Raw genomic sequence first — 10399 nt, forward strand, 5'->3', positions numbered from 1 at the left:
TATGTAGTGCCCCAGGCCGTCCTCGGTATGTAGTGCACCGATCGTTCTCGGTATGTAGTGCCCCCGACCGTCCTCTGTATGCAGTGGCCCCGACCGTTCTCGGTATGTAGTGTCCCAGACCATTCTCTGTATGTAGTGCCCCAGGCCGTCCTCGGTATGTAGTGCACCGATCGTTCTCGGTATGTAGTGCCCCCGACCGTCCTCTGTATGTAGTGCCGCAGACCGTTCTCCGTACATGGTGCTCTGACCATCCTCGGTACGTAGGACCCCAGGCCGTCCTCGGTACGTAGGACCCCAGGCCTGAGTCCCAGTGTGCCTTCCTCTGCTTTCAATTCTTCCTCCATTTTTATTTGCTTTCTGCAGTACCAGCAGTAGTTTTTGTCATCACCATTATGGAGTCCTTACGACTTTATCATCTCCTATCCAGGTAAAGACTCAAAAAATAAAAAAGATTATGTCATTTCTATATTCTTCTTGCTTTTATCATTCACTATATGTGATGCATTTTTTTACATCTTCTTAACTCAGACAGCAGATACTCAGGCAGACATACAATGAGTATGGAAAGTATTCAGACCCCTTTACATTTTCACTCTTTGTTCCATGGCAACCATTTGGTAAATTCAAAAAAGTTCATTTTCTCTCATTTAAATGTACACTCTGCACCCCATCTTAACTGGAAAAAAACAGAAATGTAGACATTTTTGCAAATGTATTAAAAAAGAAAAACTGAAATATCACACGGTCATAAGCATTCAGACCTTTTGCTCAGTATTGAGTAGAAGCATCTGTGGAGAAACGGGGTCAGTGGGTGCTCTCGTCTGCTGGCCCAGCTGTCTTTAGCAAGACTGCATGGACCACGGCTCATACCACTGAACGCCCGCTCTATCTCCCAGTGGGCAATATACTACACAGACAACACAGGGTTAAGGTAAAACACCCAATAGCAAACGGAACAATCTCACCAATTACCCCAAGATGGTGCACATTACAGGGCCTCACCCTTCCGCTCATTCGCCGAGATAATGGTAGATGTTGCGTCAGAGCTCCCAGGGTCGCTACTCCATCTGTGGTATGCATGCAGAGGAGGTAACGACAAGCGTAGGGAGATATCCGAGAGCAGTCCTGTGGTCTTCAGCTGGGTCCGACGTACCCTCGACTGAGATCCTGAAGATTTCCCCCACCAGAAGAAAATAAGTCTCTTTTATAATTGAGGCCTGTAAGCTATTTTTAGATTTACCCAGTGTCCTTCAGTCCAATATCAATATAAGGTAAACAATGGTGATGGGATCAAGTAGCACTACTTGACCATTCAATCTATTTGCACAGTCTTTCCCTTTCTGCTTTCGAAGTCAACAAGTTGGCTCCAGAATATAATGCACTATTAGCATATCAGCACACATCAATAAAAGCTAAACACACACTATGTACAGTCACTATTACAGACTTACACAGTATGTTAGATAGTATATCAGTTTGCAAGTTTGTCTTCTTGACCCACCAGACATAAACACATAAATTCACAAGCCAATATACAGATATAAAGTCAGTTCTTTTTGGTTTTCAAAAACATGGTTGTCTGGGAAATTAAGATGCAATCTGGTTTCTTCACAGAGTCTTCTTGGGCCAAGTCTGAGGTCCAGAGCACTCTGGAAGAGGTTTTCTTCCAGGATATCTCTGTACTTGGCCACATTCATGTTTCCTTCAATGACAACCAGTCGTCCTGTCCCTGCAGCTGAAAAACACCCTCATAGCATGATGCTGCCACCACCATGTTTCACTGTTGGGACTGTATTTGGCAGGTGTTGAGCAGTGCCTGGTTTTCTCCACACATACCGCTTAGAATTATCACCAAAAACGTCTATCTTTGTATCATTAGACCAGAGAATCTTATTTCTCATAGTCTGGGAGTCCTTCATGTGCATTTTAACAAACTCTATGCCGGCTTTCATATGTCTTTCACTGAGGAGAGGTTTCCGTCAGGCCACTCTGACATAAAGGCCTGACTGGTGGAGGGCTGCAGAGATAGTTGACTTTGTGGAACTTTCTCCCATCTCCCTACTGCATCTCTGGAGCTCAGCCACAGTGATCTTGGGGTGCTTCTTTACCTCTCTCATCAATAATAATAAATAATAATCTTTATTTTTATATAGCGCTAACATATTACGCAGCGCTTTACAGTTTGCACACATTGTCATCGCTGTCCCCGATGGGGCTCACAATCTAAATTACCTATCAGTATGTCTTTGAAATGTGGGAGGAAACCGGAGTGCCCGGAGGAAACCCACGCAAACACGGAGAGAACATACAAACTCTTTGCAGATGTTGTCCAAGGTGGGATTAGAACCCAGGACTCCAGCGCTGCAAGGCTGCTGTGCTAACCACTGCGCCACCGTGCTGCCCGGCTCTTCTCCCACGATTGCTCAGTTTGGCTGGACGGCCAGGTCTAGGAAGACTTCTGGTGGTCCCAAACGTCTTCCATTTAAGGATTATGGAGGCCACTGTCCTTTAGGAACCTTAAGTACAGCAGAAATTCTGTTGTAACTTTGGCCAGATGTGTGCCTTGCCACAATTCTGTCTCTGAGCCCCTTGGCCAGTTCCTTTGACCTCATGATTCTCATTTGGTCTGACATGCACTGTGAGCTGTTAGGTCTTATATAGACAGGTGTGTGCCTTTCCAAATCAAGTCCTATCAGTTTAATTAAACACAGCTGGACTCCAATGAAGGAGTAGAACCATCTCGAGGATCACAAGGATATGGACATGTGACTTAAATATGAGTGTCTGAGCAAAGGGTCTAAATACAAGTTATGACCATGTGATATTTCACTTTTTTTTAATTAAATTTGCAAAAATTTCTACATTTCTGTTTTTTTTTCAGTCAACATGAGGTGCAGAGTGTATATTAATGTGAAAAAAACGAACTTTTTTGAATTTACCAAATGGCTGCAATGAAACAAAGAGTTAAAAATTTAAAGGGGTCTGAATACTTTCCGTACCTATTAGCCCTGGCCTAAATCGTATTGAGCATTTTTGGAAAGAGCTGAAACATGCCATCTGGAAAAGGCAACCTTCAAACACGATACAACTGGAGCAGTGTGCTCTTGAGGAGTGGGCCAAAATACCTGTCGAGAGGTGCAGAAGTCTCATTGACAGTTACAGGAATCGTTTGATTGCCTCAAAAGGTTGTGCAACAAAATATTAAGTTAAGGGTACAATCATTTCTGTCCAGGCCTATTTCATGAGTTTTATTTTATTTTTTAAATTCTGTGGAAGCATGGTTCAAAAGCAATGTCTCACTTTAATTTGTTAATTCTCATACAATTTTTTTTATTTTGTCAAATTCAAGTTATTTCTGTGACCATTGTGGGTTTTTCTGTCATTAAGCAAGGAGTACCAACAATTTTGACAGCGTGTGTACATTATATATATATATATATATATATATATATATATATATATACACATACATACACACACTAGCTTAGGTATAGTTTTTTTTTCCAAAGTTTTTATTGCTCCCCTTTAGGAAACTGTGATGACTTTCATTATTATAAAATTGCCAACCTATTTAGGTGCACAAACATGGCAGACACTGGGGCTTTCAGTAGGCTCCTGACCCTGGCCACCATGACAATGACATGAAGATCCCACAATCCTGTTGCAGAGATGTTGTTGGGGGGTAGGGTTGGATGTACATCGGAAAGGTCACACCCACCCATCTCCAGCCTCTGAAATGCTGTTGTCACAATTGACAGTTGCATTTAACCGAGTAAACTGTTGTTATCGGAGACGTTGGTGCTGGCTGTATGACACAGCCCACCCCTGCATGGAGTCTAGTTGGTGCTTGCAGTGCACACATCTACTCTACATGGACGACAGATGTTGTCAATTCCACTCACTGATGGTTTGTCTCTGAAGCCACAAAAGACTATAATGATTCCTTATGGTATGGATCCATAAAGCAGAACTAGTGTTAGCTCCAATTCAAATGTCCGATTTTCGCGTACAAGTGCTGTCTGTTTTTCATGGGTAGAACTCATACCAAAGATCGTCTATGGAGCATTCACATTTCCATGAATTTTTGCTGAGTGATTAGTGGGTGGAAAATCATGCAGACATGTTGAATTTTGATCTGATCATAATGGCAATGCAAGTTATGGGTCCATGAAAAAATTGGACTGCACCTGACTTGTGATGAGCGAGTATACTCGTTGATTGGGTTTTCCCGAGCATGCTCGAGTGGTCTCTGAGTATTTGTGAGTGCTCGGAGATTTAGTTTTTGTCCATGCAGCTGCATGATTTACGACTGCTAGATAGGCTCAATACATGTGGGGATTCCCTAGCAACCAGGCAACCCCCACATGTACTCAGGCTGGCTAGCAGCTGTAAATCATGCGGCAAATACTCAGAGACCACCTGAGCGTGCTCGGGAAAACCCGAGCAACGAGTGTACTCGCTCATCACTACACCTGACCATTACTGGTCTATTCCATTACTGATGGATTTCAGCTGGTGTCATGACTAGAGATGAGCGAACATCGTCAGCTCCATCCTTATTCGGCAAGCTACAGTGTTTACCGAATAAGCTGCTTCGGGGAACCCGGATACCTGGAGCGCTCCCGATAATCAGATGTTCAGTTCCGCAGCTGCATGTGTCGCTGTTGTGTGACAGTCACAACACATACATGGAGAGCCTGTGTGTCATGACTTTCACACCTCTCTTTGTTCATGTGTTCAATACTTTTTCCCTGCGTCATTTCTCATTATTACACATAATTTATGAACATCTATGGTTTGATTGCTTTGTATGGATTCGATGGGTTGTTACCGACATCTTGGGAGAATTTCATGTCAATAGCACCATTAGAAATATATTTACTTAGAAAATTGATGATATGTTCAATACTTATTTGACCTACTGCCTATGTGCATCTCCTATATACAGCGTTGTATAATCAGGCTGCAATGGTAATGCCTTCTTAATAGAGAGACCAAGCGCCTGTTCTCTGCTCTGGCAGATGCACATTTCTCTGCAGCTGCAGACCCTGGTCTGGGTGTTCCTGGCACATTTTTGATGCTCCACAACCGATTAAGAACACTAAGGAACTTATACTTAAATATTTTACCCTATACTAAGACCATATGGAAACATTCAGAAAAATATTACCACAAAGAGCATTCTGTACATCCATAGAGTGCCAACTAATGCCATGCTTTCCTTTATACGTATGTGTACAGGAGTTGACTACATTCATCAGGCTTAACATGTCTACATTCCTAAAACTGTAGAGCCAATTTACCAAACTTGTGTGAATGAATGAGAAAGACATACTTGATGAGGTCTATACATGAAGTGGCCCCTGTAACTTTGCTTTGTATGATACTTTACAGGTCCATAAGCCAGACGACCAGAACACTTTCTCACAAGAAAATGTAATAACCGAAGTAGAAGAAACAGAAATACAAGATGAGGAACTCAAAGAGAAAATGGCAGCAAAATCCACTGAGGCATGTCTACCAGGTGAAGACACAACAGATAATGGTCTTCCTGGCGACACTGACGGTAATCCTACAGATGCGTGTCCAACCACTGATGAAACATCCATCCTGGACATCAATCAAACAACAGTTCACGTTTCTGCAGAAACATTGCCTCTTCTCCGGCAAGGTCCTCATCTTGTGGTGGAACTTCAGGACGTAGTGTTGCAGAAACAATCTGACGGACAGAGGAGCATTTCTGGAGAACAGTCTGAAGGGTCTGTGGAGACCAATCAGTCAGCCCAGAAAAATACAGAGAGAAGTGGTGACAGCAGTTCAGAAGAAGTGGAAACAGAGGTCCCCAGAGCAGAAAGAAGACGTGGTCTGCGCAGGAAGGCCAGGGCCTACAAAGGACCACCCAAGCGAAGAGCCAAGTTATCAGCGTAGCTGATGGTAGTATGCAATGTACCTGTGCTCCTTCACACACTATTTGTAAGACACAATAATATAGTTTTTTTTAAGTTCTAAAAAGTTGTGCTACATAGGTCACAGACATTTGTATCTGTTCAATTTTAAAGTTTTCTGGTTCATGTTATTTTTCTGATTTGTGTTTTTTTTGTGTTTTACCCGAGTCCCATGTTTCTTACACATTGGCACTGAATTGTAAGAATCTAGCAAAGAGCACAAGAGTTACGTGATGGAAACCTGTGAATTGTCCATGGTAATGGCGACATTTTCCACTTTATTGAAGTAAAGCCACTTTTGAATATTTCTATTTCCCCGAAATTGTATATTCCTGACTTTAATACCACACCACCAATACGTTTTTCCAGTTCATCCTGTATTTTGGAAATACAAGGTCTCATTAAGAGGCATAGGTCATACAGACAGGAAAAGGGAGTTACATCCCCGATTAGCAGAAACTCCATTGCTGGTAAACGAGATGTAAGGCCACGTTCACATGTTCAGTATTTGGTGAGTTTTTTACCTCAGTATTTGTAAGCCAAAACTTGGAGTGGGTGAAAAATCCAGAAGTTTTGAGGTGTTTCTATTATACTTTTCAGCACCTGATTTTGGCTTATAAATACTGAGGTAAAATACTTAGGAAATTCTGAACATGTGAACGTGGCCTAGCCCTGCTACAAGTGAAATATGAGGCTGATCGAGTAATTTCCAGGCTGCACCACTTTAGATTCCCTCAGGCTGAGATGACACTTTGCAGCTGCTCTGTGACCAAAACGCTGATGTTCTGCTTGTAAATTGATTGCACCTACAGTGCCTTGAAAAAGTATTCATACCCCATGAACGTTTCCATATTACACCTACAAAAGTAAATGTATATTTTGGGTATATTAGGCACAATGCCAACACAAAGTAGCAGATATTTGTGACGTGTAAGGCTATGTGCACACGTTCAGGATTTCTTGCAGAAATTTCCTGAGCAAAACCGGACATTTTCTGCAAGAAATCCGCATGCGTTTTTTCCGCGTTTCTGGACGCGTTCTTTTCCGGAGCTTCCCAATGCATTAAATAGCGGGAAAAACGTGAAAAATCCGCAAAATTAATGAACATGCTGCGTTTTTTACCGTGATGCGTTTTTTTAGTGGAAAAATTGCATCATGTGCACAAAAATTGCGTAATGCATTCTAAATGAGATGCTTAATTTATGCATTTTTTATGCGTTTTTATAGCGAAAAGCGAAAAAAACGCAACGTGTGCACACAGCCTAAAGGAAAAAATGCATGGTTTTCTAAATATTTAAAAAACACGAGTCTGAAAATCGCGACGTGCATTTGTAGTCTGAAATCCCTAAATAAATGACCAACTGCCTCCAGAAATCACATACTTAGTAAATTGAGTCCACCTGTGTGTGCTTTATTCTCAGTATAACTACAGCTGTTCTGTGAAGGTCTCTGAGGTTTGTTTGAGAACATTACAGATCAAACAGCATCAGGAAAATCAAGGAACACACCAGACAGGTCAGGGATAAGTTGTGAAGAAGAGCTAAGCAGGGTTAGGTTATAAAAACAATAGACCCAGTTCTAAAAATCTCACGGATCACTGTTCAATCCATCATCCAAAAATGGAAGGAGTATGGCACAACTGCAAACCGATAAAGACATGGCCGTCCACCTAAATGGACATTTCAAGCAAGGACAACACTAATTAGACAAGAAGCCCGTGGTCACTCTAGAGTACCTGCAAGATCCACAGCTCAGGGGGAGAATCTGTCCACAAATATTAATTAGTTGTACACTCCACAGATCTCAGTGGCAAGAAAGAAGTCAGTTTTGAAAGGAAGAAGTACGAGTTTCCAGCTTGAAAAAAAGCAATGTAGAGACACAGGTAGAAAGTGCAAGAAGATGCCTGGTCAGATGAGACCAAAGTAGAACTTTTTTGGTCTAAATGCAAAACACTATGTGTGACGGAAAACTAACACTGCACATCATCCTGAAAACACTATCCCCACCGTCAAGCATACTGGTGGCAGCATCATTCTGTGTGGGATGCTTTTCTTCAGCAGGGGCAGGGAAGCTGGACAGAGTTGATGGGAAGATGGATAGTGTTAAATACATGCTAATTCTTGGGGAAAACCTGTTAGAAACTGAAAAGACTTGAGACTGGTGCGTAGGTCACCTTCCAGCAGGACAACGACTCTAAACATACTGCCAGAGCTACAGTGGATGGTTTAGATCAAATCATATTCCTGTGTGAATGGCACAGTCACAGTCCAGACCTGCATCCCATTGAGAATCTGTGGCAAGTCGAGAAAATGACTGTTTACAGACTACTCCATCCAATCTCACTGAGCTAGAGGGAGTGTGCAAAAAAAATGGGCAAAAATATCACCTCTAGATGTGCAAAGCTGGTAGAGACAGACCCTAAAAGACCTGCAGCAGTAATTTCAGCAAAAGGTGGTCCTACAAAGTATTGCCTCCAGGGGCTGAATGCAAGTGCACGTTACAATTTTCAGATTAATATTTTTTAAATAGAAAACCTTGTATCATTTTCTTTACACTAAGTAAATAAACCATCACAAAGTAGCTAGTATCACATAAATGCCCAATAAAATACTTTGAAGTCCATGGGGCATGAATACTCATTCAAGGCACAGTGAAAGAAGTTGGATTCTGTCAAGTTGCATAAGGCTAAGGCTGTGTTTATACATTGCAGCCACATTGCGTTTCTTCACAGTGATTGCAGTAAAATCGGAACGTTTTGGTCGCTTTTTTTGAAGACCGCAGCAAAGTGGTAAATTTTTGCCCTAATTGCGGCAAAAAACCTGCATTGTTACAACATGTGGAGGCAGCGCAGCCACCAAACTGCTTTTCGGTGCAATCAGAATGAAAACTGCATCACATCAGCCCGGTTTTAGCTGTGGTGTAAAAGAAATGTGTAGATCAAATGCAGCCCTCAAGTTTTCCCCACAATCCATATTTTAGGCCACATTTCCACCAGGCAAATATATAGCTGATACTCCACTGCATATTCCAGCACCATCATTGTGAATCCAATTAAAAAGCTGAGGATTAAATCCAGCGTAAATTCACTGGAGCTGCAGAGCTGAAATCGTGTCAGTTTATGCCACAGTGGATCTCACAGGCAGCAAACGATAAAAGATGCTGCTGCGCTCTTCAAAACAGAAACTTCCTGCTGAACCATGTCCTAAAGCCATGTTTCAATGTGCAAAAACAATACCCCCGCCCAGTTTTTTTTCTGCCATTGTACGAAAATATGAAACGACAGTCTGCTTGCAGTTTTTGTTGCTTTTTTCTCCCTTTTGTAGATTTGATAGCGTTTTTTTTTTTATTTCATGAGTTTTTAAAGGGAACCTGTCAACAGATTTTAGCTATGTAATCTGAAACGGCGATAGATGCTGAGATACAGATTTCAAGGATATCATGCTGTGTGCGGGTGCTGATGTTTCCATACAGTGAAAGTTTTATCACCAGGAGATTATCACTGCTGGGACCATAGTGCATGTGAGTCCTGGTCCGATCCACCCTCTCTTCTGATTAGCAGCTCACTGTCAATATACAATATACACAGAAAGCTGTGGTGTGGATGAGGGCGGCTTTCTGAGCTCCACCACATCTTATAACTCTGATTGTCTCACAACTGCTGCACCCAGTAATCTAAGTGATACATCATTGGGTTCAGGTCCTCTTTTCCTACATTATGCAGCTCTCAGATAAGGTAGCAAAAACCTGGAGATCAATGCAATTGTGTTTAACATTACCAAGATGGTTTTATGAAATCATAGATTTAGCTTTAACTGTTACGCATAAGATTTTTTTCACTAAAAGAAACTTTTAGTGATATGCTATGCGGGAACATGGCCTTAGGATTTTCATGGCATTAAGCTGGGGAGATAATTAGAAATATCAGTCATCAAAAATCACCAGCTGCAGATCCACACCAAACAGAGCAGGGCAGGCGTTAGGGGCAGGCAGACTAGGCATTTGCCTAGGGTCCCAGCTCCTCCAGCCAGTGGCCGCTATGCGGCTTGTGAGTTAGGGGGGCTCGGTGCCAGCCCCCGCATTCATCTGTATCAGCATCATAGAAGCCAATACAGTTGAAAGCAGTGATGGAGGAGACAGCGTCAGATGACGCTCCTTCTCCCATCATAGGGTAGTAAAGCTGTTGAGACGCACTGCAGAGACTGTAGGGGTATGTTCCCACGGTCCATATCAGCAGCGCTTTGGACGCAGCACATGTCCGCTCCGTCCAAAGCGCTGCCAGCTTTTGTACACACGGTGATTCCGCATGTGTTCATTGAACCGTGCGGAATCACCGCATCCTATACATCGGCCTGTGATATTTATCTTGCTGAGACTGAGCGTCTCCGCAAGATAAATTGACATGCTGCGGTCTGGAAAGTTGCGTCACATGTGCATATATGCAGGGACGCCGGAGG

General features: G+C 42.5%; 1 protein-coding gene across 8 annotated transcripts in view; it reads left to right on the forward strand.

The window, feature by feature from the left end:
* The window catches only part of FAM169A (family with sequence similarity 169 member A), a 168054-nt gene extending 161978 nt beyond the window's left edge, over window positions 1-6076 (forward strand). For all 8 annotated transcript variants that reach the window (XM_077287471.1, XM_077287476.1, XM_077287500.1 and 5 more), the window contains exon 13: window positions 5395-6076. In XM_077287471.1, the coding sequence (XP_077143586.1) occupies window positions 5395-5928 (534 nt within the window). In that variant the 3' untranslated portion in view covers window positions 5929-6076. The remainder of the gene's footprint in view (window positions 1-5394) is intronic.
* Window positions 6077-10399: the final 4323 nt, after the last annotated feature.

Source organism: Ranitomeya variabilis, chromosome 1 (genome assembly GCF_051348905.1).
Source record: "Ranitomeya variabilis isolate aRanVar5 chromosome 1, aRanVar5.hap1, whole genome shotgun sequence".
NCBI lineage: Eukaryota > Metazoa > Chordata > Amphibia > Anura > Dendrobatidae > Ranitomeya > Ranitomeya variabilis.